The 27,774-nt window shown below is 37.6% G+C and overlaps 3 protein-coding genes across 7 annotated transcripts in view; 1 reads left to right on the top strand and 2 right to left on the bottom strand.

Annotated features, from left to right (window-relative positions):
* Positions 1–544, bottom strand: part of RPAP2 (RNA polymerase II associated protein 2) — a 33,443-nt gene extending 32,899 nt beyond the window's left edge. The window contains exon 1 of the mRNA XM_030953978.1: positions 491–544. Coding sequence (XP_030809838.1) covers positions 491–539 — 49 coding nt within the window. The 5' untranslated portion in view covers positions 540–544. The remainder of the gene's footprint in view (positions 1–490) is intronic.
* GLMN (glomulin, FKBP associated protein) lies at positions 466–22,047 on the top strand. 5 transcript variants are annotated; one of them, XM_030953984.1, is made up of 20 exons: positions 466–630; positions 892–1,000; positions 2,280–2,338; positions 2,798–2,923; positions 4,316–4,435; positions 5,454–5,562; positions 6,746–6,992; positions 7,463–7,562; positions 8,583–8,770; positions 9,248–9,301; positions 10,091–10,121; positions 10,481–10,570; positions 11,099–11,140; positions 11,230–11,303; positions 11,618–11,702; positions 12,477–12,586; positions 13,733–13,796; positions 15,882–16,005; positions 17,387–17,469; positions 17,599–22,047. In XM_030953984.1, the coding sequence occupies exons 3-20, from the start codon at positions 2,300–2,302 to the stop codon at positions 17,704–17,706; spliced, it is 1,794 nt and encodes a 597-aa protein (XP_030809844.1). In that variant the 5' UTR covers positions 466–630; positions 892–1,000; positions 2,280–2,299; the 3' UTR covers positions 17,707–22,047. The 5 variants fall into 5 exon arrangements, with proteins under 5 accessions (XP_030809844.1, XP_030809839.1, XP_030809841.1 ...); XM_030953979.1 differs by having other exon boundaries at positions 2,215–2,338; XM_030953981.1 differs by having other exon boundaries at positions 892–1,028; positions 2,215–2,338.
* C8H1orf146 (chromosome 8 C1orf146 homolog) lies at positions 18,729–26,212 on the bottom strand. The gene is made up of 5 exons (XM_030953985.1): positions 26,016–26,212; positions 23,695–23,788; positions 22,437–22,605; positions 19,306–19,384; positions 18,729–18,848 (listed from the first exon to the last, which is right to left on the bottom strand). The coding sequence occupies exons 1-5, from the start codon at positions 26,082–26,084 to the stop codon at positions 18,729–18,731; spliced, it is 531 nt and encodes a 176-aa protein (XP_030809845.1). The 5' UTR covers positions 26,085–26,212.
* Positions 26,213–27,774: the final 1,562 nt, after the last annotated feature.

Raw genomic sequence — 27,774 nt, 5'->3', positions numbered from 1 at the left:
GGCCAGCTCCAACGCCACCACCTGACACAGAGCCGCTACTGCCGCTCTCGGAGCCGCCCAGGACGGCGCCCTGACCCAGCTCTCGACCCGCGTGTCCCGGGCAGCCGCTCCCCCACGACAAGGGCAACAGCAGGGGAGACACCGCGCTGTTACTTTGGGAAGGACGCAGCGCTCTCGGAAGGGCTCAACGCTCGGCTGAGCGACCGCCGTCACAGCCCGGCCCTGCCGCTCAGAGCAGCCGGGGCGGGCCGGCCCCTCACGGCCTGAGGGGACGAAGGGTCCCGGCCTGGCCTCGCCTGGTCCGGCCCGCCCCTCATCACGGCCTCGCACCCCGCCCGGCACAGGCCCATAGAGCCGACCTTGGCGGGCCCGCCGCTCCCCTCGGCATGGCAGCTTGGGCGAGTCCGCCGCTGTGGCGGTCTGGGGGCACAGGGAGAGCCCAAAGCGCCAGGCGGGGGAGCGGGGGCTGCCGCGCGATCCTGGCGCCCACCTGCGTGCCGCCGGCGGGGCTTGCCCGTCCCGGCCGCCATCATCGCCATCAGCGCCGCTCCGCCCGCCGACCTCTCACCCGGGGCGGAGCCGGGAGAGGCGGCAGCGCGGAGCTGAGGGGTTCCTCTGGCAGAGACTGAGGTGAGACGAGGTGGTGCCGCTCTCGGTGCCGGGAGAGGCGGCAGCGCGGAGCTGAGGGGTTCCTCTGGCAGGGGCTGAGGTGAGGTGGTGCGGTGCCATGCCGTGCCCTTGTGGCTTTTCATTCAGCCGTGTGTTTACAGGCGGAGGCTGGCAGCCTTTTCGTCCTAGCTTGGGTGTTGTACCGCCCAGAGAAGGGGCCGGGGTATCTGTTTATTAGGAGGGAGTTTGGTGAGTATTAATAGAAGGTTTCACATGATTCAGATGCTGTCCACTTGCCGCTGAAACCTCCTAAAAGATTCAGCTGGAAACCGGATTAAGTATTAAGGCCGGAGACCATCTGCGAGTTCAGCCAGTAAATCCCTGCAACACGGTGGGTGCTTGGGGCGCATTTCCAGGCTGTAAGTACATTGTGAAGTTACTGAGGGCTGAAAATGCGACAGTACTGGGGTTCGAAAGTATGTTAAATTACTTTGGTGGGATTAGTAACATGCTGTAAAATGAAAAGCTTAAATAGTACAACGTGTGGTAAGAAAGTATGTGGTAATGATCTGGTTAAAATGACGGGCTAGAAAGGATAGGTTTCAGTGACATACAGATGTCAAAATGGGCCGTGAAGAATAGAAAGTGAGTTGTTTATTCTTTGAATAAAAAAGGTCATACACAGATGCCTTTTAAACTTTTGTGAGCATCTGCGTAGGTTCTTTATCTGTGTATTGTCTCATGTAGGTGCGCTGGTGTTTGGCCAGCATCAGCCCACCACATTCGGTCAAACATAAGAAGAAAGGCTGAGGATATTGCATGGAGATGCCTGTGTTTTGATGAATAGTTATCTAATTAACCAGTTGTAGGGGTAATTGACAGTCATAGTGATCATATAACCAGGTTTAGGCCCATGGCATTACTTAAAACCATAAAGATTATGACTGCTGCTATGATATATCACATAGGATAACCAGGCTTGACTGCATTTGTAATTCATGGTCCTGGCTACATAAAACTTGGTACGTACTTGACATTACTCAAGTGTATAACTTTGTTGTTTTAGCAAGAAAGTTTTAAATTTTAATACCTAGAGATAAAAGGCTACTGAACTAGTCCAATCTAGACACTGAGAAAAAAAATGAAACTGCATATGTAATCTTGACTGGACTGTTGATAGAAACTGGCGTGGTGTTTGGATCAGTGCCTTCACATCGCAGATATCGGGTTAGTGTGTTCCTGTCAGGGCTGAGCAGAACTCAGAATAGTCACAGAAAATGTAGTGTGTCATGGGTGTGCACAGTTGGTGTGCAGTGAGCCCAGCCTTGCTCTGTGTTAGCTGCAGTTTTCCATGCATGTGTCGCTGAAACCTTCACACTTCTTAAGATGACCCAGATAGTACTTGAAAAATTGTTTCCCTGTACACAGAGTGCAGGTTGTTTCCTGTCTGTAATTCTGTCTCCTGCAAATATGGGGAGTAGAATAATATAGTATATACTTTGTAAAAATGAATTTTTCCTTATTCTAATTATGTAGTCTTAATATTTGTCTAGATTGTTCTTATTCCTCCATTAACATTTTTTTGATAATGTGATTATTTTTCAGCCTCTGTTTTAAGTTTGTGTGATATAATACTACCCTCTTTAATTTATAATATATTTTCATGCCAGAAGAACACAGTCAAACTGTAATGGCAGTTGATGAACTTCAAGCCATAATACAAAGATGTGTAAGTAGTTTTCTTTCCTTAGAAGTAACAAGTGTCAGTAGTGTGAGTTTCTTTTCATATATTAGAATTAAAGCCAAAATGACCTCAAAAGACAAGTCAGTTGTTAGTAGAACTCTTCATGGGGCAGCTAAGTTCAGCCTCCATGTTTCATTGGCTTCTCTGTGGTGCTTATCCCAAGATGCTTGGTTATTTCTGCTTCTTGGAAATGGAAGTGTTCTTGTACCTAGGAACAAAAGCTGGTAGCTGTAGAAAACACATCTTCCAAAGAGAATGCTGTACTCTAGACTTACTGCTATTGAAATACTGCCTTGTCTTCTGTAGTAACTTGGTAGCTTTTTTAATATGTGAAAAATGTATAGAAGTTACAATGATATGACATTTAATTTTGAAATGAAAGCATGGATTTTCTTATTTCTTAATTGATAAGTATGGAGTTAAACATTCATCTTTTCTTTCTAGCAAATTCTGGAAGAAGCTGATTTCAAAGGAGAAGATTTTAATCTGTTTCAGGTAGCAGGTCAGAAGTGTTTGGAAGATGGATATGCAGCTCAGTTATTAGAAGTAATTCAAAATGAGAAAAACAAGGTGAGTTGAAGTTTGCACTACATGTTAGTGTTTATGAACATCATTAAATATAAAACTGCTAATTAAGAGGAAAAGCTACTTTCTGTGTGGAGCAAGGCTGTACATGTGAATAGCTAATCTGTGTTAAGTGCACATAATTCTGTATTTGGGTAGCTCACAGAAACCCAAGTCAGGGTAATATCAACAAAGCCATTACTAACTCTTCTGTGAGTGAAGCAAAGAGAAAGGGAAGCAGAAAAAGCATAATGAGGAGAAACAAACAGTGTCCCACTTCCATAGGACAGGGATTTCAGGTGGTGTACTGGGTCTGGCTGGCATGGAGTTGGTTTTCTTCATGGCAGCCTGCATAGTGCTGTGTTTTGGATTTGTGACCAAAAAGGTGCTGATAATACACCAGTGTTTCAGCTACTGCTGATCAGTGCTTGTGTAGCATCAAGGCCTTCTCCCTTTCTCACTCTGCCCCCAGTAAGCAGGGAATTTGGGAGGAGGCACAGCTGGACAGCTGACCCAAAGCAGTGAGATACTCCATACCATACAACACTGTGCTCAGCAGTAAAGACATGTGGATGGGGACCCATTCCAAAGCAGCTGTTGTTTGGAGGCTGGCTGGGCATTGGCTTCCTCATGGGAGTTGATCTGCAGCATTCCCCATCATGCTCTGCTGTCTTTTCTCTTTCACTTATTACATTGGCCTTATCTCATCTTCGTAGTTTCCCTGTTTTGCTCTTTTGACTCTCACCCCTATCCCACTGAAGGACAAGAGCAAGCAAGCAGCTGAGGGGTGCTTATTTGGTGTTGGAGATCAGCCTACCACAAATGGATATAATAATATTGGCCAATTACAGGAGCCAACTAGGCTGATGCTAATTTGAATACTAATGTCTGTGGGCATTAGGGATGCTGACATAATATACCAAATTGAAAAGAGATAAATAGGAAGTTCAGAAAGAAAGTGAAGGGTAGAATATTTTAGCAATGTTACGTGGAGTTCATAATCTGTTACAGGGGATTCACAATCTGGTTTTGAATTTTGTGAGTTAGCAGTAACAACTGAAAGTCTCAAGCCCCTCATGAATAATTTGTCCAAGTGTTCTTTTAGCATAACTCCTCTGTTCAGTCCTGTTTTAAATGTATTGTCATGGACATTTAGAAGTATATATTGACATGTCAATAATTGGAAGAAATCTATACAAAATATACAGCTGTGTTTATAGGTATGGGGAGAGGATACAATGTGTGTCAAATTATGGTAGCAGTTGCTAAATATTCAATGACAGTGACAGTTACAACCAGGACATTGATCTGTTGTTGCTTTTGATCTTTATATATACAATCTTTCTGAGTTTAAAAGACATCCAGTTTTGGTTTATTCTCTGAATATCTGTTTTTTAGGTTATCATCAAGAATATGGGTTGGAATCTCATTTCTCCTCTTGTTAGATGTATTTTTATGTATAAACAAGAAGATGATAAGCGAGAACACTGCCTGAGGATACTAGATCAGTTGGCACAGGTATGGTTTTGAAATCCATAATTATGATAAAACAATGTTAGGGGAGTTCTGCACGAAAAGGTGTTCAAGATAATTAATCCATGAAGCTAGTACGCCGAAGGCCAGTTACACAAACATCTATAAAATTTGATTCTGACAATATTTGCGTAATGAATCTACATCACTACTGGGTAAGCTGCTCTTAGTTTAATGTTCCCTCGCCTCAGTTTAAAGGTACAGAGAATTCTGAATTCATGGTGCAGGTTCAGTGGATAGGACTCTTTGTTTGGAAGTGGTAGGCTCAGCATCAGAGGTGGGGTTTTCACATGAAAATGAGCTAAGTTGATCTGAAGGACACAATCTTACCTGAGTTAGCTAGCTTGAGTAAAACTTAGAGTATGTTGCTAAATGTGTTTGCTAGTATCTAATTCAAGGTTTCTCCCTTCATGTTCTCTCTTTAGTTGTTTCAAAACCGTGCTGCAGGACCTTGCCATTTTCCACTTATCTCTGTCTGAATAGTATTTATTGTTCTCTATTCTATGATTCACTCAGAAAAGTCTTTTCCTTAAATCATTCACCCTTCCTCAATATGAGAATCATTACCTGATGATTCTGATGGAGGAGCGGAAAAATGTTTTAACCTGTAAAAGACTCATTCTCTTTCATTTATGAACTCCAAAAGCAACTTGTAAACTTTATAGCTTGAGTTAAATTCACACTCAAATTCTACTTCTCTCTCTGCTCCAAAGAATTACTTTGCAAAGGTACTCTGAGGTTTTTACAACCCATTCAAATCAGGTTTAGTGTCAGTTTTTACTATTACATGTTTTCAGCTCATATGAAAGTGTCACACAGGTATGCTCTACAGTAGATGTTAAGTGTAGGCATGTACTTACTGTTTCATATTTGTTTTCTTAAATCTTATCTTAGATGTTCAGATCTTCTCTCTTGACATTCAGGAACTTCTGTATTGCATGTGATTTGTTTTTTTGAGTATGACCATGGTTATTTAAAAATATGCATTGTTCCTCTCTTGCAGCTCTGCAATCCAAAGGAACTTTTTTTGGGTTTACTTGAGCAGATTGAGCAGACCTCTGGAGAGCAAGTGTGTCAAACTGTCATGTTATTGCTTGAGCCTTTGCAGACAGGTGGGATTCAGTTTATCATGTGATTTCTGAATTAAATTATTTTCTCATTTATTTATCAATTTAGTTTAGCCTTTGCTGGATTGGTTTCAGAATAAATCTGTCCTGACAAGCTTTGCAGGCTGTTATATTCTGCAAAATAACACAAGGCATAAATTTCATACTTATATTGGCCTGTTAGAAAAACATTTTAGTTGGAACTAATAGCATCAGTTGAAAAAGCAATATTCAGCTATTTTTCATCATTTACAAGAATGTGGTCCTATGACAGTTATATTTAGAGGTATAAAGCACTCCTACTGTTGTTGCAGAAATAGGGAATCACAGGGATTTGTGAAATTCTTCATTATTTGACTTTTAAAACATTAATTCTATTTTTTTATAGTATAAAACTGTAATTTTGATTTAAGCATGTTGAAATACTTTATTGGTGAGGGGGAATGCTATTCTGGCTTACACATGAAAATTTAAAATGTTGGGTTTGGTCACTCTCTAAGTAGGTAACAAGCAGTAGTTTCTGTTTTGTTATATGAGATGAAATGAAGTGTTGTGTATCAAGCTGAAGTCTGATTGCAGCAATCTCCGGGAAATGTTATTGTATTATGTTAGAATTTAACAAGAGAAATATGTGGTATTTCAGATAGCCAATCTGCAATTAGTCTGCACTGAGTCCAGTTAAATGGAGAGCCTCTGGTGCTGCTTCCTCAGTCTGGGAGAGTGTCTGTTGTTTTTGCCATGGAGTAAAAACCAGAGTCAGTTCTCAGCAGAAAAACTGGGCTATTGTCTCTGGTTTTGCCAAGCACAAAAGGAGTCAAGTAATAAATGCATTTTCTGGGTCAAATATGTATTATTTCACTTAGCCCAGTTCTAGAAAACATTCTTTTAGTCCTCATCCTGGTGCTGTGGAGAAAGGAAGAACATTGAAATGTGTGCCAGATTTAATATTTGTTATTTGCAAATACATAGCCTTGTTAACTACAGTATATTAAATTAGGTGATGATGTTTAGTCTTGCTGGATTTGCTCATGTGATTTCAGGTGTCAGTCCCTCTCCTTCCCTGAAAACAAAATGTTTTCTTTCCTAGTCACGTTGTTTTTCTTCATGTTTTCCTCTACTAAGTAAGTAATAACTCAATGTCTCAAAATGTTCTCTCTTCTTTTCCCTTTTTTTGTTTTCTTTCCCCCAGTGCTTTTGAAACTTCAGAACAAGAAGGCCTACTCAGTGGGTTTGTCATTGGCCATGATTATGAATCAGCTCACTGCCTTACCTGTACCTTATACAAAACAACAAATACAAGAAGATAAACTTGGTCTCTGTCAATGTTGCAATGCAGTGGTGGACTTTGCTAAACCTTTTGTGAGTGAAGTTGTTAAAAATATGGAAAAGTCATCAGAATACAATGACATGGAGCTGAAAGAAGAATTAATAAAATTGTGAGCATTTTATGTTTGTGCTATGTATTCCTGTAACTTAACAAAATGAATAGTACATTTATTATATAGGTAGCAAATAAATAATCTTTTAGTGTTTTACAATGCTGCCAACATATATCTAACTAATGTGGTATTTTGACAAAAAAACCCTAAATAGATCTTATATATTCATTCTTTCTGTTTAGTAGAGGGAAATGGTAAAATGGAAATTAGTTGCTGCATTGTGAAGCTGAGTTGGTATTCCTCTGTTCCTCAAATTTCCAGCAGTGAGTTGGAATCATAGTCTGGAGGTGAAGTCTAAGTAATGCTTCTACAGGAGATGTTGAGTTTTTATTTTTTAATTCTCCTTTGAATACCTTGAATAGCAGCAGCTGATATGAATATAGGCATTATTCTTGGTTATCAATGACACTATCGTAGTCCGTATTTATGACTGTACTGGTGATTTATTCCACCCCTTTCTTTTCCAGCTGTATGCAAAGCCTGAAATACCCATTATTGGCAGCTCAGCTGGAACAACTTGAGGGCATCGAAGAACATCCTTTTCGTCATTTTGCAACTGAAATTACAGTGAGTGCAGTGGAAGTGAATTGCAGTGTGTGCAGAGCCAGTGGTCCAGTTCACCACTGCCTGTAATTTGTTCTAGTGCTCATTTTGATTTCTCTATTGGTTAGTGGGGTGACTTAATGGGCTGTGTAAGGTATATCCTGCCTTTCCTGTTGGGCATAGTCTGAAATCATGTTTTTAATGCTAATTATGAATTACCTTCTCTTCTGTTTCTCAATAAACTTCTTTTTATGGCTTTACGTAGTGAGAGCTGAAGCTAAGGTCAGTAAGTCATGCTTAGACTGTATGGCATCTTGCATAATCCTAATTTTCCAAAATGGGCCATCCTGGATGTTGGGTTGGGACAACTCCAGAATAGTGAGCTGACCTTGATCTCCCTGTTTCTTTCTAATGTTCAAGAGGAGTTACAGTATGTCCTCAGCCACATGAAGGGTGTGAGGGGGTAACCCCTGTAGTATTTCTCATTTACAAATGTTAGGGGTTCCTTGTGTTGTGCATCATGAGAAAGAAAGGCCATACAAAGCAAATCTAACTTTAAATCAGGGCTTGCCTTTAGCAGCTAAATGTTGTGTTCCATATTGATTAGTGAGAAAAAACCCAAATACTGAGTTTTCTGTGATCTGAAAAACACAGACGTGTTATAACATAATGTTTTCATGAATTTATTGTTACTCAATGTTAGCATTGGGGATAAGGGAGCTGAACTAGGAGTTTGCAGTTGGTCTTCATTCTCTCTTTTGCCAACTTCTGTGTGCTTGACTTTGCTATCTTAGTAACATTTTTCTAACACTAGTTATTTTTCCTCCAGGATTTTTTGTGCGTGTTTGTGCATATATAATAAATACTACATATTTGTATTAATTGATATATTACAAACATACAATTTATATATTACAAGCATTTATATTAATTTATATGCATGCTGTACTAGTGAATGTATATAAATACAGTTAGAGCTTTAAAACTTAATTGGCATACAGTTATTTTAAAGGCAACTATAGGAAGTCTGTTTTCATTTTTTAGGACATTTTGTGGAATATGGGAGAATTGATACCTTTAGTGTTTGTACATCATAAAGGCAAAAGTCCACACTGGGAGAATCAGGAGTTTGCAGACATAGAGCGAAAGAATTCTGCTGATTCTTTGGCATGTCTGTCATACCTGATGTTTGTTCAGCATTTTGGTGTTGAATGCCTTCCAGTGGTTTTTAGGTAAGAACTATTCTGTCTTGCTCATTGTAAGTGTGTACTTTGAAGATTCTTTCTGAGCGGAAGAGGACTTTATTTGTGAATAGTTATGAATGAAAACTGTATTTCAGCAGTATTAATTTTATGTCAACATTTAAGCATTTATATTTTTTGTAACTTATGTTATATAAAGAACATACTCCTGCAGATTAGTCTAGTGTGGTTTAATTTTAGATGAGCTGTCCTTTAAAAGAAACTACTATGATTAGTCATGTGCTGAAAATTAATGTGTATTAATTGTTCATTTACATATTTATAGACAGTTTTCCCATAAGAGTTCTTAACAGTGATTTGACTTACAATTTTTTGTCTATTTAAAAATCAATAATTTTAGAAAGAGATTTTATTTTTTAAAAGAGTACTAATCCTGTCAAATATATTAATTATGTGCAAATGTATATGGCTTATGCAGTTTAATATGGCTGGATTCTTCTCTTCTAGTCCTTCATACCTTCTGCTGTGCAATATGACACATATTGAAGTGCTGCTGAAAAGGTAGGGTTTGCAGGTCTAGATAGTGTGATCTTTTACAGTAACTCATAAAAACAAAGTTGAAATATTGATAAGTTCAGAGGAGGTTTATAAACTTGAGCATTAAAATGGCAAGTTTCACTACAAGATGTCTTCTGTTACTGAGAAGCAGAAGTAGTCTAAACATTTATGTATTGATTCATCTTGTATTGTGATAACATTTTTAAAAATTTTGTTCTGAAAATGTAAAATTAGTAGTTTAAACACATCAAGAATAATTAGAGTGTGTACTTACTTGCCCTTCTATAACAATTATTACTAAAGGCAACTATTGTGAAAATATTTATTTGAATGTATTCTGACATGATATGCAAAATGATTAAATGTCAGGTTTTCTAAAGGAAACCAAACTTTACTATATATTGTGATTATTTCACCCTCCATAAGCAGCAGTGTTACCAAATAGCTTCTAGCACTGCTGTGGAAGGCAAGTTTCCTGTTCTGACTGCTTCCCATTTCATTTTCTTTGGTAATCAATGTCTCAATATCTGTGGGAGATGACACTGCTTTTGAGCACGCATAAATACTGAGGGGAAAAAAGTCACTTTTGACTGTGAAGAGATGAATCTCATGTTCAGTTTCTCATCAGCAAGTTTATTCTAAAAATCTTTGGGAAGAGTAACAAAGATTCTATATCTAAAAAATGGAATGAAAATTGTTGAGGGACAAGTTCTTGTTGACCTCTGGTCTACTATTTCTTCTGAAATAACAAGTGTCTTTTTAATTCACAATTTAATCTGATTTTTTTTCTAGAACAGAAGAATCTGTATTATCTAAAGGACTTGTAAGTTGTTTTTTTAAATTAAATTTTTGATGTTAGAATGTTTTATTTTTTCAGTTTAAGGAATGGTAAAACTTTTGATTGTCCTTCTAGGACAGGTATAAATGATAGTTCAGATAATAGTTCTGGGAATATTTTGAGGCTTAAGTATTTTTCAGTCATACAAATACCTGTATTTATTAAACTTTACAGTCCTGCATAAATGTTTAAATTACAGCTATCACTTATAATTGCGGCTGCTTGGAACTTGCAATATCTGAACGAGTATTTCTGAGTGCAGGCTGTTTTAGCCATGAAATGTTAAGCTGATAATGTCCTGTATATGTGCATGCTGTTGACATCTTTCTTTTCTCCACCTGCAGGATCTGTTTGAGAGCTGTTTATTGAGAATGGAAGATAACAGCCTTCTCCATCACTATTTAGAACTCAGAAGCTTTATTAATGTACCTCAGGTAATAAGAAGCAGTGTACAGGAGTCTTCAAGTTTGATTAGAAATCATACCTAGCTGTCCTCTGGGTGTTTAAGAAGAGGGCATCCTACTGGGCCTTTACACACCTGTGCTGTTCAATTGAAACCTTCAGTGTCTTGCTATGCAGAATTGTCTTTGCTACCTGCTGCAGCATGAAGTTCCAGTGAGAATTAAAACGCACCCAGTGTATGTGCAGGTCACTGAAGGTGCAGGTGGGCACAGCTTTAGGTGAAAGGTGGTGGTTGCTCGTTTTTGTCTCCTCCTTGCCAGCCCTGGCTACCTTCATACCTGGAACCAGCAGCACAAGAATAGTGTTCTTGCAGATGGGATTCTGACCACTGAAGCAAGCATGAATTTCTCTGAATCTTTTATTCCCTGGACATTCCCAAGTGTTCTGTGGGTTTTTGGTTTGGTTTGTTTTTTTAAAGTCTTGAGTAGATTTTAGTCAGTGTGATGTAACGTAATAATCTGTATGTAATTATAAATTGTATTTCTTTTCTCTGACTGCAGGATTTGGTGAAAATTATGACCCTTTGTCCCATGGAGCATATGGTATGTTAAGTGCCCTACAGAATCAGTTGGATTCTGAATAGTGAGTTATTTTTTTTAGAATTCATCTGAAATGTCTCTGTTTTCTTTAGAGAAAGAAGAGTTTAAATATTTTGCAGTTGTTCATAGACAAGTTTGATACAGAAGGAAAATACACATTATTCAGGTAAGCATCCAAGCACCGAAGGTAGTTTGTGTAATCTCAGCCCCAGTGCATCTTAATTGTATCAATACATTGATCTCTGACAGAATTTCCATCTGATAAGCCACATTAATTTTACTATGTTAATGTTTTGATAAATCATGAATTTCAATTGCCTCATATAAAATTAACTGTCTTATGTAAGCCAGTGTTTAAAGGTTACATAGTCATACTGTTCTTCTGTGGTAAAACTCCTACTTAGCTCAAAACCTAGATAACATTCACTAACTCTATGGGCAGCTTTAAAGAGATAATATCTTTCTTTTGTTTGTTTGAAGGTGTTTACTGAAGACAAGCAACCATGCTGGTGTGGAAGGATACATTATTAAGAATATAAAGGATCAGATTCACTTAGCAGTAACGGTGAGGCTGTTACCAATAAAAACCAAGTTGTCATCTCAAAATTCTGTCAGTATGACATTGAGAAAATGTCTACAGCTTAAACTACTAGTGGTACATTAAAAACAATCCACTTTGAAAAAACACATAAGATAGAAAATTTTATTAAAAACACGACTTTGGCTTTTTCTGTCTATGCATATTTAGGTTATAAATATACAGTTGTATTTTTAATGGCACTATCTTACTGTATTTTTCTAATAAGTTTTTACCTTTTCTGTGCTTGAAAATACATTTATTTCGTAAAGTGGAACTGCTCAGTATATTGTTTTATCCCCACAGTTCCTCATTTTTAAAATATAATTAAAATATTACAGTTCAGTTAGAATTATTAATTTTTCTTTGCTTTTATGATGACAGTCAGCATTTTATTATGAGTGCTTTGCAAATGATAAATCCATCAGGAAGGGCTGGGCTAGATCAAAGCCATTTTAATCTCATATTTTATAATAATTATGCCAGAAAGTTGGGAAAATTAATTAAAACTATATGATTAACCTTTTACTATGCAGTTTCAGAATTCTCTTACTATGTTTCGTCCATTTCTTTCCTGACTGACAAAAAAATTAAAATTATAAAGAGGCTGGTTTGTGTACTTTACTCACAGGTCAATATTAGAAAACATTTCTTACAGGGTTTGATTTGGTTTTTTAACTTTTCTGTTTTATGCAAGTTATTGTTACAGTATTTAAGACCTAAATTTTGCACTCAGCTGAACTTTTTCTATTTTTTTTTCAGAAGGAGTATGACAACCTTTGGTTTACAGGACATCACCTGATCTCCCTTCTAGATTTAGTACTTTCTCTTCCAGAAGGTGCTGAGACTGATCTTCTGCAAAACTCAGACAGGTGAGTTGGAAGCACAGTTACAAGCTTTTTCTTCTTTCTTCATTATTAAAAAAGACTTTAAACTACCTTAGTACAGTGATGTACGCTGTCATGTACTTAATGAGGTGACAGCATCAATGTATTTTAAGGTTTTGGAACTAGAAATTGAAAGGGTCACTTATTTTAACCAGCTCTGCATAGAAGAATGTCACAATGCCATTGTATTAATTTTTAACAATAAAAAAGGATGTCCTCCTCCATTCCCCAGGGATGTAAGACTTCAGATGTGAAATGACATAACTAATAGGTAAAGCATTATTTCCTCAGGAATGTATGGTTTGTCAGCTCTCTGCAGAAGCAGCTGAAGGAATAAAAGCAATGTGGTGTGGTGTCTAATATCATACAGGGGAATAATAATTAGATGCAACCTACGGTGCAAGGCATCTTTGAGGCAGTTTCACACATTGCTGCTGGGAATCCAGAATCTCATCAGTAAGATTACAGATCCACCTGAACAGTAAATAATTGCATTTAAAAAAAACCCAAACAACTGAAATGTGTCTGAAAAATCTTGTGTATATAGGGTAGGTCTTCCTATATGAAAAGTAATATGATGCTGCTTGTGCTTGTAAATCAGTGGGGAGATAATGTCCAGATGGACACATGCCTGCTTAAAAAGCCCAGAAGTATGATGGTTATGTATGATATTATGGTATGATGGTTAACTGTACTTGTTATCTGGAAAAAAACAATTCATAATCTGCTCAAAAGTATGGTAAAACAAAAGGAAAAAAATATTTTAAAAAGCACACTCAAAAGTAAAAATTCAGTACAGTAATAAAGAAAACTGTCACACTAGTTTCAAATCAACTTTGGATCACCAGTGATACATATTATAAATCCTGTGATAAGGTTCTGTCTCTTGAGAGGATTCTTTCCCTCACAGTCACCAGCCCTCTGCAATCTGATGGCAGTTTCAGTTTTACTTGCAAAGTGTGAACTGTAGTATGGACATCACTACCTGCGGTGCTCTAGGTGGAGCTGTACTGCTCCAAAGATGGGGGGTTGCTTTTTGTACAGATGGGTTCTCCATACCAGCATGTCTGGCTAATGGACAATTAAAATTACCATCCTGGTAAGAGGTATCTGTATGTTTGTAATTCACAGGATTATGGCATCACTGAATCTGCTGAGGTACTTAGTCATTAAGGATTGTGAAAGTGACAATCAAGTACGTACTGTTTGATTTGAAAATGATTGATTAGCTAAGACATGGATTCACATCAACACTGTTATCCTTGATTCAAAAAACGTGGGTTTTGCATTTTTCTTTGCAATGGTTAGTTCCCCAGAAGTGATGCTTTTATTAAGACATCAGGAAATATGTGATATGGTCCTTTGTTTTGATGAAATTGTTTGCACAGATACTGTTCCTGTAAACAAACTAATCCTTTTACTCTGCCTGTTGAGCTGTGATCTGTCTCCATAACAGTGGAGTATGTCACCACAAAATCACATACCCAACAAGTATTCCCACATGAAAAAATTGTTATTTTTGCTTATTTATTTGCTGGTATCCCTCAAACCACCAACTGGATGTCTTTATAGCAATAACAACACAACAATATCATTTACTGTTTTCTAAAATACAGAAAAAAAATCTGATCCACTTTTAGACTAATTTGAGATCTAGGAATAATTTTGTTAGTACCCAATAATTTTACTAATCTAATTAGAATAACAGTGAAATAACTAGTACTGATTGCTGAAACTGTAATGAAAATGAAAAGCAAAAATAGCTTTCAGTGGGTGCATTTCTAATTTACTATTTATTTAGTTATTTTACTAAATTTACTATTTATTTATTTATTTTACTATTTATTTACTAGCTAATATTGGTAAACTGTATCTGTTTGTTATATTTAAGGCGTGATTACTATTTAAGTACTCATAGTGGTCTCCTCAGTTACACGTAAATACATAGCTTTGTAAGAAAAGTAATAATTTCTCTTTTATTATTAATAAAAAACTACACGTAGTAGCACTCAGCTGCTCTAACAGTGCTGTCTAGTACCTGGCAAAAAGAATGTCCATACAGTTTGAGGAAAAAATAGCATCACATCTTCTGAAGATTTTCCCTTAAATTTAGCCTCTGTCAGTTCTTCTTGACTTCTTCCCTGTCTCTCTTCATACAGTGCAAGTGAGGCAGAAAGAAAATGCCTCCTTCCACGTCAGTTCAGATATTTTGATTGCTGTGTAGCAAGCATTTTCATTAATCAAGTTTAAAAATAAGTATTTTTCTAGAAAGTTCCTTTTTAAAACCGCATTCTGGTGGAAGTAATTACTGTTCTTATTTGAACTGTTAACAGTGTCATCTAGTATTAAAAATTGGTGAATTTTCCACTGTCGTTAGTGGATTCACTGTATTTAAAATTGAAAATTCTTATTTTTATTGTCCTTATTCTGCTCTGTGAGGATACTGCCTGAAGAAAGGAGTTGTATAAATGGCTCCCATATACAAAGCAGCCTTTGTGTCTTTGGATTTGTTTCCTTCTACAGCAGTTTGTAGCAAACCCAAGCTTATTTTCCTCTCTGTAACCCTGAACAGCCTTGGTTTTGAGCATCTTTCCCTTGCACCTCCTGGTTCCTGAATGCCATTATTGTAAACTCCTGCTTTCTGACCGTGTCAAGCTGGGAGAAATTTATTGTCTCTATGGCTGCCTTGCTGAAGGATGGGAGAGTAGCATATCCAGTAACATTCCTACAGTACTTTTAAAATGCAATATAGAAAATGGGGAAGCATGACACTATCACAACTTTCATTTGACATCACAATACAGTGTTAATTCAGGAATGTTAATTTCAATATTTGTTCTGTTGTGCTGCTGAATTATCTGAGAGGAGCCTACATCTGCCATTTACTTGCTGTAGAGATTCTAGCCTGAGGAAGGGCCTAGAACCTCCCCTCCAACACATCCAGATTCTTTCAGCTTTGCTTACAGGAACAAGCTGAAATGTGCATTTCCATTGCTGTAGTTACCAGCCTACACACTCGGTCCTCCCTACCTCTGCACCTTTTTTTTGACTGCTTCATCGGCCAATCAACAAATAATGTAGGGGAGAGGAAGAGGAGCTGAAATACCCATCACAATGCTGCTCATGCTTCAATGCATGAGTCTGAATTATTTTTTTCTCTTTTCTTCCCAGCACAGAAGTGTATGTTATAAAGACTAGTCAAAAAACTCGTGCTCAAAAGCTTAGTATTGCAATGCTTCACTGAAACTGTTTTGTAACCTTCTCTGTTCTGTTTGACTAGACTGGTGTATGGACCACACTTGGCAAGATAGAGCAGAATTTCTTAAAACCACTGCGTGTAGGACTCAATATGTCAAAAGCACATTATGAAGCAGAAATTAAAAATAAGAAGGAAAACAGAAAAGGTCAGTTTTTGTTGGTTTTTTGTTCTTAGTGTTGTTCATATCTAGAAACTTTGGTAATCCTTTGGAAATGAGGAACTGGTGAATGCTGCATAGATCAGGTTTTATTTAACTGTTGCCACTATTCCAAATTTCAAATAATAATTCAGTAGTTGCTGAATTAAAAATTTTCATAATTGGTCAGAAAAATCTGAACTTATCTGTCATCACAATAGTAAATCTTATGGAAACTTGATAGAACTGTGCACATGAAGACCTTCAGAACTTGTTCTGCATTTATACTTTTGATTTTAATGTTACAAAGGAGAAACAAAGTTTCTCTGAATATATAACCCTTAGGTTTCAAACTAGGTGTGGGAGGGTTAGCAAGAGAAAAAATAAGTCACAGTGCTTTCTAAAGCCTGAAGCATTACATTCATTTTTAAAAATACATTATTTTTTTTATCTGACACACAGAATCAGATTCTGCTCTGGGTTAAGCAGGCACATTGCATGGGGCACAAGAGCTGTAGCTGCTTTAGGCAATCTCTCTGTATGTCACATCCTCTGTTCCTTGTGGTCTCCAGTATAATTAAGATAGCCCAAGGAATTTGTGTCTGCTACTAAAAATGTCAATACAGCTTTTTGCCTCTAGTCTTATCCTCTTCCATTGCAAACTATGTACTTATGAAGCAAAGAAGGGGACTTTTTTTCTCAAGACAACCTGTGGATATCTCTCTAAAGCAAATCCTTCAGAATTAATCAGGAAGCTTTTTCTTAAGTCCCTCTTACAGTTCGCTAGCCTTTGACAAAATATAAAGAAATTTGAGTTTGGGAGAGAACATCTAAATTGTAACAGTAAATGGTTTAGCTTTCTTCCCTTGTGTTTAATCTTTGTCAGCATTACATTGAATTTCAAATATGTGGTCTGAATGTAAGAGGTTTTTCCCTTATTTTTCAGACCTGTCCTTGTAGTTTAGCCTGCTGCAAGTAATCTGTCTGAAACAGAGAAGCCTGCAGCCTTTTCTTAATAAAATAAGTATTTAATATCTGGATTCGTTAAGTCAAGCTAAAGAACTCCTACTATCTCCCTGGATGTGGAAATACTAAAAATGTATCAAAGCCGGGCCAGATAACATTTTATTTTTCCTTTTGGAGAGCATGTGAGCTCTATAAAATTAGTCCAGTTGCAGATCTTACCTGTTTAGTAATGTAGAAATGTGTGTTATACAACGTATAAAGATATCACCCAACTCCAACTGTCTTCCTCTTAAGGTTCAGCACCCTCTGTCATGTGTTTTGTCATGATTTCTGTTCTTAACAATTACTGTCATGAAATGTTGATATTTTAAATATTCTTATCATGCTAAGGGTCATGTTGATTTCTTCATGTTTTCTTCTACAGAGGCACAAAGTTCTAACACAGTTTGCTCTGTAACTGTTAGTGGTGAAAAGATGCCTGCCATGACTACTGGAATGCAGCTTCAAGTGAGTTTGCACTTCCCTTCAGTCACTCAGAAGTACTGACTTTTTATTTTTCAATGTGGAGACAAAAGTAAATATAAAATGGGTAAAAAAATCTAATAAAAATAACACTTATCTTTCTTGTCATTTCAGGTTTTACACTCAGCTCTCTTCACATTTGACTTAATAGAAAGTGTTCTAGCTCGAGTAGAAGAACTCATTGAAGTGAAAACAAAAGCTGTAATGGATGAGAATAGTTAAGGCAGCTGAAGTGTTTGGATTAACATACTCCTGACAGGATCATTGGACTATGAGACTTCAGTTGCAAAGGAGGCTATGGCCCTGTAAAGAAGAGCAGTTTAGAGGGGCTTCCAGAAGAACTGAAGAACTGCAATTGCTGCTCTTCCTAAGTCTCATTGCTGTTTTTTTTATTTTATTTTGCTCTTGTTGCATGTGATTTGCAGATATGGTCTGTTTACTCCTCTTCAGAATTTAATGCTTTTTCTTAAGTTTAGAAACTAAAAAAAAAAAAGACCAGGTGTATTCTTCTCTGTGGCAAGGAGGTATGGTTAAGCATTTATTTTTTTTAATTTTCAGAATTTGTTGGTAATAGTTGCTGACTGGTGTTGTGAATTACAAAGATTTTTACCAAGTGATTGAAGAACCATTAATTAAAAAGCCCTGTTTAAGCAAAAGATATTTTTATTAGCACATTTTAATGTTGACAAACAAGCTTCTCTATTTGCAGACAGGACTGTAAGGTACAGATAGCTAACACTATAGAACAGTACAAACACTGTGGCAAAGGAAACCAGGTTTAAAGAAAAACAACTTTGAGCTAAATAAGATGTTAGAACTTATAACAGATAACACTTATGTTTAAAAAACAGTGTAAGGTTGCATACATACAGCTGCTGTTTTTAGGGATACCTGTATTTTGGAATTGTTTTGATCATCGTTATCTTTAATCATACAGATTTCCTTAAGACATAGTAAATTTTTTGGGGAATTATTTATAAACAGATGAGCCTTGAAGGTCAGAACCAAGTTAAAAATAAGGATGACTTTCCTATCGTGCAGCTAAACCACTTTTTTTCCCTCCCTAGAAAGCACATTTGGTGTCAAGTATGCTATTTTTCATTGTATAGCTATTTAATATGAATTTTCATGCCAAATGCATATGTTGTCTGTAGTATTTTGAAATGAAGCTATATTTTTAAGAACATTTATATTTTGTTTAAAATGTAGCCACTCTATTTATGAATAAAAAACCAAATATTAAGTTAATTACGGTGCGATTGGTACTCCTGAAGCATTTTCCAAACTGGACTTTTTTCTATTATTTGGGCTTTTGTCATTTCTATTTTGCAACGAGTATCATCTGCTTGTGGCTTGGAAGTTACCTTAGAGAAAAGAAAAATGAGTAGAACAAAATGACATTAGGTAATAGAATATTCAAGATTTTATTTTTCCAATAGTAGAAATGCAAAATTATTTAGCAGTGAAATTTGATTTTTGTGTTCTCAAGTAGGTGTTCGGGAATGCTGTACACAGAGGTGATAGTATTTCAACAGGAGTTAACAGTAAGTGAAGACAACTTAACAGTGGTAAATAGGAGCCAAACAAGCTCTTAGATATCTGATTTATTTTCTTAGATGCTATTAAGAGCTATTAAGTTACCTTTAACAGTAGTTTAAAGACTCAGCTAATGCATCAGAGCACCAGTTCTACCTTAGTGTATTAATGGATTGTGGTCAGTATAACTTAAAAAGTTCCATTAAGGAAAACCAAGTATTTTATAGTTCTTGGCTATGCCTGAGTAATACACTAATATTTTTAAGTGTATGCAACTGGACTTACCTTAGCCATAGTTAGCATTAATTTAACAGTTTCAGCAGGATTATGAACTGGTATTACACGTAAATTGCTGCCCAGGAATCTGCACAAAATAAATAAGGTTACTTTTAGAGTATATATTTAATTTGTTACCCCATGAAACTCAAACAGCATTCCCACATGAAGTAAACAGCTTTTTAGTGTGCAGTTTTACTTACAGGGAAGGCTGCTTTTATTCTGAAAGGCAAGTGCAGCATTCATGCTGTTTGTAAAGCCATCTGTCCCATTTCTGTACCACTTATTTAGGTGGGATTTGGAAGGGCTCATTTCTTTATCTAGGTCTCTTCAACAATCAATCAGCACTTCTTAAGCATGTGTACATTCAGAGAGATCTAAACCCTCTTCTGTGATATTGCTGAAGGCTCTCCTCAGTGGCAGTAAAAAATATTTGAGTTGTTTTTATGGCTGTGGAAGAGCACAGCAAAGTATCTAAAAACACTGCTAAAAATACTTTAGCATTTGAACTAAATCTTTGTAGTGTACTATAAATAAAACAACCTGTATTCCAGACACGATTAAGATAATGGGATAATTCCACTATTTCATGTAAAGACTTGTTCACTCAATACTTTAACCTAAAATTATTTCTTTCTATAAATAGTGTTATTAATATGCATTCATTCTGGAGAAGGGGATCTGAAGATTTAAAATAGTAGCATGAGTTGTTATTCAGTGAGATTATGGAGGAGAGGCATCAAAGCTTAGGCAAGCACAGAGCCTCTCCCTAAGAATTGCACCTTACGTGTGTTGTAACAATGAATTACCTTTGCTGCTGTTTTCTGTTGTAGAGCTAAAACAGGAGAGGGACTTCACAGCAAAGAATGAGGAATTTTAAATAACCAAAAAGAATTTAAATAATGCAGATGAAGTGCCCAGCTGCTCAGTTGCACAGTCCCCTGTGACCTCCCCTTGTGCCCGCCACCTGTTCTTCCTGCAATCTGGCTGATGACTTGGAGTCATTCACATTAGGACCTCCTGCTGCTAAGGTATCTCAGCTGAACTTGTCTGCCCTTGCTTCTAATTAGCAAAAATAAATGTTACAGGCACTGTCCTTCTCTAAGCATAGGCACTCGGGTCCCTGGTGAGTTTTGCTAAAATGTGATGTAGGAACAAGGGTTGGATTTACATTTTGAGATTAGGGAAATAAATTGATGCAATTTTGCTCATACCAGAATGGGCTAAACAAAGCATGAATGAACAAAATGCAGCAAAGAAACAATTATATGTACTTACCCAGATCCATGAAAATCTATTTCTAGAAATAGTTTTGCTTCCAGTAACAGCAGGTCTAAATTTAGTGTTGTGTGGACAGAATACTGGTCATTTGAACATGTCTTGCCTTTCCTCCAAGGTATTTAAAACTTACCATACAGATGTACTAAGGTTTTTTTGTGGAATGCTCATTCAAGCTATGATGATAAACACTACTTTTCTCCCACTTCCTCCTTGCTATACACAACTCTACATAAAGTGTTCATGTTAACAAGAATCCTGTAGTTTTCTTGTTAATAATAGTAAAAAATAATCCTTCCCAACTGCAGCAAAACCATAGATAAGCAGTAATAGAAGACAACTTGGCAATACTAAGGGACTTTGTTTTTTAACAAATCCAACAGGTGACTTGTAGTTTCAAAGAATATGGCACAAGTTTCAACCCCACCAGGAGAAGGTGTCAGTGATTTACAAACAGTAGCAGAACTTCAAGCTGCCAGGAAATAAAAAAGGCACATGCATTTAAATATATAGATATATGTAATTGTCCTTTATCAACATCAATTTGATATTGCTTGCAATGAAAAAAAAATCAGTTTCAATAAAATTACCAACTTGCCAAATGGAATGCAGTTCCAAAACATCACATTTTAGTCATCAGCATGTGCACAAAACCCACTGTTCATAACCACAAAGTAGATTGAGAATTGGCATTGCCATCGCCTGAATAACGTGGTCTTGCTCAATGGTGGCTGAACTTTTAAAACCTCTCATGAAAATTTACAACATTTTCACGAACGGGTAATAGATTTCTTACATTTCATCTCATACACTCTTTATTCATCAGCATTTGGCAGTATGCCCAGGATTTAATGGAACTGGTGCTAGTTACTGAAGGAGGTAAAGATCAAAGACTTCATTAGAATAGTCACTTCTTTGAGGCCAACAGTGACAACCAACTGCAGTTAGGGCTACTGTACCTACAAGAAAATGGTTCTGACTACAAGCATGGAGCACAATCTGATCACTGTTGTCAGCTGGTATGTACTAAAATATGCAAATTTTCAGACTTCATTAGAAATCAGAGATAAAAGTTTTAAACAAACCAATTTGGAATATAATTTTATACTTTTGGTGTAAAATAACATTGATTATTTAATTGTTCTAGCACAGTGTAACAGATGCTGTTCCAAATAAACATTTTAAAAGCTGGTAAAAAATCTGCACTTTACACTACAGCCTTTTCTCATGACATAAACTTGCCTGCTCTGTTTTGAAAATGACCATGAAAATATGGTTATAGAGCTAAGAAAATTGTCTAATTTTGCAATTGGAAAAAAATAATTTAAATAGTTATGCTATGTAGCCCTAAAGTGATTGAAAGGAATCTTATTTGCTATGTTTTGAGGAACATCCTCTTTTGTTACCTGTGATATGTCAGATTGATTCACTTGGTATTCTTTTTATTTGCTATTAATAAACAAATGCTTTAAATAATTTTTTTACAGTGAATTAGTAAAATAAAATTTGTGTATTCCTGAAATAATTCACAAAGGGTAAGGCTGGAAAGAACCATAGCGTGTCAACTCCAACCTCCCTGCTCAAGCAGGGTCATCCCAGAGCACACTGCACAGGATTGCATCCAGATGGTTCTGGAATATCTCCATTGAAAGAGACTCTACAACTGCTGTAGGCAATCTGTTGCAATGCTCAGTCACCCTCACAGTGAAGAAGTTCTTCCTTCTGTTCAGGTGAAATTTCCTGTGCATCAGTTTCCGTCTATTGCCTCTTGTCCTATTTATTCCTAAAATAATATTTCCAAATCCAAGCTGCTATTTAATTTCTTCTTAGCAATATAAAGTTCAGTTTGATTGAAGTCATACCTTCTCTGAATCCTGAACATGACACTCCATTCTTCTGGTCCATGAAGAGCAGCTGACAAAACCAAAAAGCTGTTCCGATGGATGTTTATGAACTTCTGAATTCTTTTGGAAAACTCTTCTTCCCCTGTCCTAAGCAAGTCTTGAGTGTCTGACAGAATAAATGCAATGCCTATTGAGGAAACTGCTGTAAGTGTACAGGTCATGGCAGTAACGGGATTAAGTTCTCACCACACACTTATGGAAAGCACAATTCTTAAAGCAACCAGTAGTCTGAAACACAATGGAACAGAACATGAAGGAATTTCCACATCTCTGACAGGGAGATTTGGCCAGTGATTACTAGTAGTTTTAAGATAAAACTACAAATATCTCAGGTTATTTTTCTACCATAACATCAAAAAACCACCAGCTATTCCATCCACTCAAAGTAGACACATTGTATGCCTTTGAGAGCACATGCTTCAGGAACAAGCAACTGCTATAATGGAATGAATTTGGGGCAAACGCAAAGCTGACTGAAAAGCTCAGGAAGTCCTGTTTCTAAATGAAAGAAACAGTTGTAAAATCTTAAAAGTTAGCTGAACTGTCTACCATGAAAAATGAACTTACATCTCTGTCAACTTAAGTTGTTGTGAAAGGGAAAGTTAAGGCTGAAGTTTAGGAGGGTTAACACCTGAGCATACAAAAGTCTATCTCAACATGTGCTAGTCCTTAGAGTTCAGGCAAATGGAAGTATCTCATCTACATGTCTACAACATCTGTTCTAAAAAGGAAAACCAGCTGTTTCACGTTTACAGTTTCAGTGATTTCCTAATCAAATCCACTCAAATAATCCTTTTCTTGCCTCTGCCACTACTAGCTGTGCAAATTCAACTTGGAGGTTGAAAGCCAATGGCTCTTACATTTACAGCCATGTATACTAAAGATCTTGATGGCAGCTTATGTGCTCGTGGCATTTAGCATGTTTGCTCAGTTATAACACAAATTTACTGAACAGTTCAGCTGATGATCACCAAATCTCATGTAGCTGTTCTATAACATGTCCAAAAAAATTACAATGGAAGTGGTTAATCCCCAACATTATCTGTTTCATCCTCTGATTTACATACAATCATAGCCGAACTCCTTCCACTACTGCACAACATCCCAACAAGGTAGATTTTATTCAGTTTAGTGTAGCCCACAACTAAATGACTGCCCTGACCCTGTACTTCTTTGGATTTTATGATTTAAAAGCATGAACTTTAAAGTAGTGTACCAGAAAGAGGAAAAATCACAGATCCAGTTTCCACTGATTCTGAATATCGAACTCGGTGTTGTTGCCTCTGCAGAACTGTAGAAATTTCATGATCCTAAATAAATTTTAAAAGGTTAATTTGAGAAGTTTTCAGCCAGCAAGTTAGAAATATTCTTAAAGCATCAGCTGGACCACTATAGATAGACCTTTGGCACTCTTGTTCAAAAAGTATTTCTTATTCCACTAGAAATTTTAAAAAGTACTAAAATGTTAAACATGATTAGTTTTGAAGTATTTGATTGCAAGTTACAAACACTGAATAATAATTATGTATGTGTATGTTCAGTTTGTCTTAGGAAACTCTTGCATTATGCATAAAGAAGTTTTTTTTACAGTCTGTTTTGGTAAGATGTGCTAAGAGAGGATTTGCAGTAGTGAGGATCATACAGTAGCATGTTTCTGTGACTCTGGTTAATTAGGCTGCATTATTTTCACAGATGTCAGCATCTCAGCTGGAAAATCGTTCAGAAATTTTGTATGGGACATGGTTTTCTTTAAAGCTTTTTGACAGAAAGCAATCCACACAGGAAAAGTAGAACATTGCACTATGCAGCATAATCATCTACAGAATGGAATGTGTTTGGATGTATTTTTCAGCCTGCAAAAAGCATTTCTGCAGTGTGTTCCACAGAAGCTGCACGAACACACATATATTAAAGGTTAAATCACTGAGAGTTTTTAGCTAATAACATGTTCTTTAACCTACCCATCCAACACACAGCCAGCCTGCTTATGTAGAGAAGTGCCATGATTTAGTGGAAGAGTACAACAGAAAATCTGGATTGCAAGTGAACCTTGAAGGAGACATTAACCAGAAATGTCATGCTTTCAATTGTCTGGAAAGGGTACACTCAGTGGCAACTGAGCTACATTTTGCAAAGAATAACTCAGCTTCAAAGCCACTGCTGAATTATTTAACGTACAAATATAAATAACATCGATATGAAAACAATAGCTCATAACCAAAACTGATACAGAAAAGCGGTAGGTGCACAGTTTGTGGTAATTAGGAGTGGGGCTGTGGCTGAGCCTCATCCCCAGTGGGTACAGCTGTGAGGAGCAGGTGAGCAGCATTGACAGCGATGAGCCATCGAGTGCCCGGGGGCACTGAGCAACCACCAAAGGGAGCAGAGGGCACACAGGTGCAGTGCATCAACACGAGGGGATAAAAGGTTGGGACAGAGAACAAGAAAAGCAGAGCTTGAAGCTTTCTGAAGTAACATGATGTTACTCTGTATGGGCTGACACCTGAAGCCTTCTGCTGTGGTAAGGTGTTACTCTGTATGGGTGAATGCTTAAAGCTTTCTGAAATGGTATGGTGATACTCTGTGTATTGTGGCTGTAACAAAAAGCCATTTTGGATTTGTATTCAGTTCCCTCCATTGCTTTGCTTATGAGGAGGCCTTACTAAGAGCAGTAGTTTTGAGTAGAGCTGGGGGTAGGAGTGAGTTATGCTGGTATAGCTGATGAAATCACTGCCATCCATTACCTCCCACCATATTATGGCACAAACACACACAGTTTACAGGCTGTAAACTCCAAAATGAGCAGGCAAGTAAGTATAGGCTTTAAAGTGAGGTGATTCAGGAATTACTTCACTATAGTTCACCCATTTACACAGCAGAGATGGGGTGATAACCTTGTCAGCCAAGCTAGCATAAGACATCTCAGCTTGTGAATCAAAGCTCTCTTGCCTCTAAATTCTCTCCAGCTGGCATGAAATTGGCCTCAGCTGCAGAAGCTAATTACCAGCTCCTTGACATACCCTTTCACTTTACTTGGGAACAGAGTCAAGGCTTCTGATGTTAACAGATAAAAAATATATATTAATATCTATAAGATGCAGTATTTTAAACGGAATTATGTACTTACAGGGTAATTGTCTACCCCCATTTGATACTGCATAGGAAAAATTAAAATATTTGGGGAGAAATTCAGAAAAAATTCAGCAATATTTCTGATGGTATTATTTATAGAGCAAGCTGAAAGAGGCATCAGTGCAGTGCAAAAACGATGAGTCAGGAGAATATCCTAAAGCAGTGTAACTCAGAATTGCAGGTGGCAAGAATACTAAACAGATAGGGAAGTAGCTAGGAGAAAATACAGTTGCACACAAAAATAACCAGTATTCTAATAGAAGCAGCTTCAGACTAATATCTGGTTTATGCTGAAAAAACTGTATTCATTGCCATTGAATAAAATATTTACATATACATAATATAGGAAATTCTTTCAGCCTTTCCTAGTGAGTCAGATGCTGGCCTTGACAAGGGCTGTCCTACCTGCAGAGCTGTGCTCATAATGACCGTTGTTATCCACCTTGTCTGCTCCTGCCCACAACTTTCTGTCATTTTTTTTTTCAGTGGTTTAATAGCTCTGCAGTGAGGTGTCTCTTCTGAAAAGTTTGGGAAAAGAGAGACGACAAATATTTCCCGCCAGTTAATGAGGTGAGATGTTTGAAGCACAGAGACACATTACAGAAATGATTAAAAACCAGCGGAGCTCCGGCAGGAGCGAGAGGAGGCCGGGACGTTCCCCTCAGCCTTTGTGCCAGCAGCTCCCGATGCCAGCCTCAGTCGGGCCCTTCCCTTCCCCGCCCCGGGCCGGTCCTGGGACAGCGCTGGAGCCCCGCGGCGCCTGCGGGAGGGGACAAAGCAAAGGGGGAGCCGGGCGGCGGGGAGGGAGCGGGGCCCGGCCGCAGGAGGAGCCCTCAGGCCTCACCCTCGCACCTCACACCTCAGCCCTCACGCCTCAGCCTCACCCTCAGGAGCAGCCCCGCGGCGCCGGAACCCGCGGCTCGGGGGAATGCTCGTAATGGGCAGCCAGTTCTGCAGCTGTTTGTGGGTAAGAACAGGCCAAGTTATTTTCTATATAAGTTATATAAACATAGAAGTTTCACAGGACAAAAATGCAAAAGCAAGAGACTGTTGTATTGCGTTAAATCAGGCAAAATTTCTTACAAGAGACAGCGCCGCTTTCAGTGAAAAACAAATACTGAATGTGTTGAAGTTTCTTTTTTAATCATGTAAGAGGAAATAACACTTCTACATGGTTGAGAAGAGCTGGGATGCTGAACCATTAAAAGCACTGGTACCCAGCTCTGCTCTTTAGCCAGGCACGAGTCTAGCTTCTCATACTGTCTTCTGAAACTGTTATTTTTACCACAAATCAGATAGTTTAGTAAAAGCTTTTTCTTCTTAATCACTTTTTAGGGCATTTTAAAATAGAAGACACGAACCTCATTTATGTATTTTTTAAAATGTAGTTACAAAGAAATACAAATGCTGGATTTATGCTCCTGGTAGGTACCTTTTTTCCCTGATAGCCACTTACTGTGCATGAGGTTGGACACCCCCAGACTCAGAATATCACTTGACAAGCATCAAAGTACAATGATGGGTAAGTGTGGGACAATGAGAAAAACCCAAATCTTAACAGAAAATGCTTCCTATCAGTATTTTGCCTCCAGTTATATACATTTATGCATGTAAATGATGTGTGTTAATTACAGTTGGCAAATATTTATACCAGAAACTATTTCTGCTTGTCACTTACATTTGACAGTAAGGGTTTTTGAAATAAAAATAGGGCTTGTTCTGAGACAGAAGGTTCTGAGCAGAATGGACCCTGGACCCTGCACTGTCTCCTGTGTGAGGGCTGCCCTGGCCCAATGCTTGTCTGGTGCAGTGGGACATGCTGAGCCCCTGGGACTCTGCCCAAGGGACAATTCTGGTAGAAGTTTGTTCTGCAAGACCATTTGAGTATTTCATGACTTGGCTTTCTCTTTTTTGAGCCTGAATGTCAGAACACTAATTAAGTAGAGCTCAGACTCAAAGAAAATAGATTTTTCTGAATTGTGTGTTCTTCAGAGCATTCTTCTCCACAGTAGTTTCCTTTCCCAAAAGGGACTTCTGAGGAAAGCTGTCTGATGAGCTGAAGTTATTTTCCTACTTACTTTCCTGTTATCTCTGCTGTGACCATTTCTGACATTTGGCTAGTCTTAGCTTTAAATCTCAGAAGCATTTCTTTCCCACATACCTA

The sequence above is a fragment of the Camarhynchus parvulus genome, chromosome 8 (genome assembly GCF_901933205.1).
Source record: "Camarhynchus parvulus chromosome 8, STF_HiC, whole genome shotgun sequence".
Taxonomy (NCBI): domain Eukaryota; kingdom Metazoa; phylum Chordata; class Aves; order Passeriformes; family Thraupidae; genus Camarhynchus; species Camarhynchus parvulus.
The sequence above is the reverse complement of the archived record's forward strand: the minus strand, read 5'-3'. Positions and strand labels throughout refer to the sequence as shown.

Excerpts from the sequence above, each read along its gene's own strand:
- GLMN (XM_030953979.1), top strand. The coding sequence starts at position 2,273 with ATGCCAGAAGAACACAGTCAAACTGTAATGGCAGTTGATGAACTTCAA. Across the intron at positions 6,993-7,462 it reads AAAGAAGAATTAATAAAATT|CTGTATGCAAAGCCTGAAAT; the intron begins GTGAGCATTTTA and ends TTTCTTTTCCAG. Across the intron at positions 12,587-13,732 it reads CTTCTGCAAAACTCAGACAG|GATTATGGCATCACTGAATC; the intron begins GTGAGTTGGAAG and ends TGTAATTCACAG.
- C8H1orf146 (XM_030953985.1), bottom strand. The coding sequence starts at position 26,084 with ATGACAGAAAGTTGTGGGCAGGAGCAGACAAGGTGGATAACAACGGTC. Across the intron at positions 23,789-26,015 it reads TTATGAGCACAGCTCTGCAG|GATCATGAAATTTCTACAGT; the intron begins GTAGGACAGCCC and ends AAATTTATTTAG. Across the intron at positions 18,849-19,305 it reads TAATGCTAACTATGGCTAAG|GTAACTTCCAAGCCACAAGC; the intron begins GTAAGTCCAGTT and ends CTTTTCTCTAAG.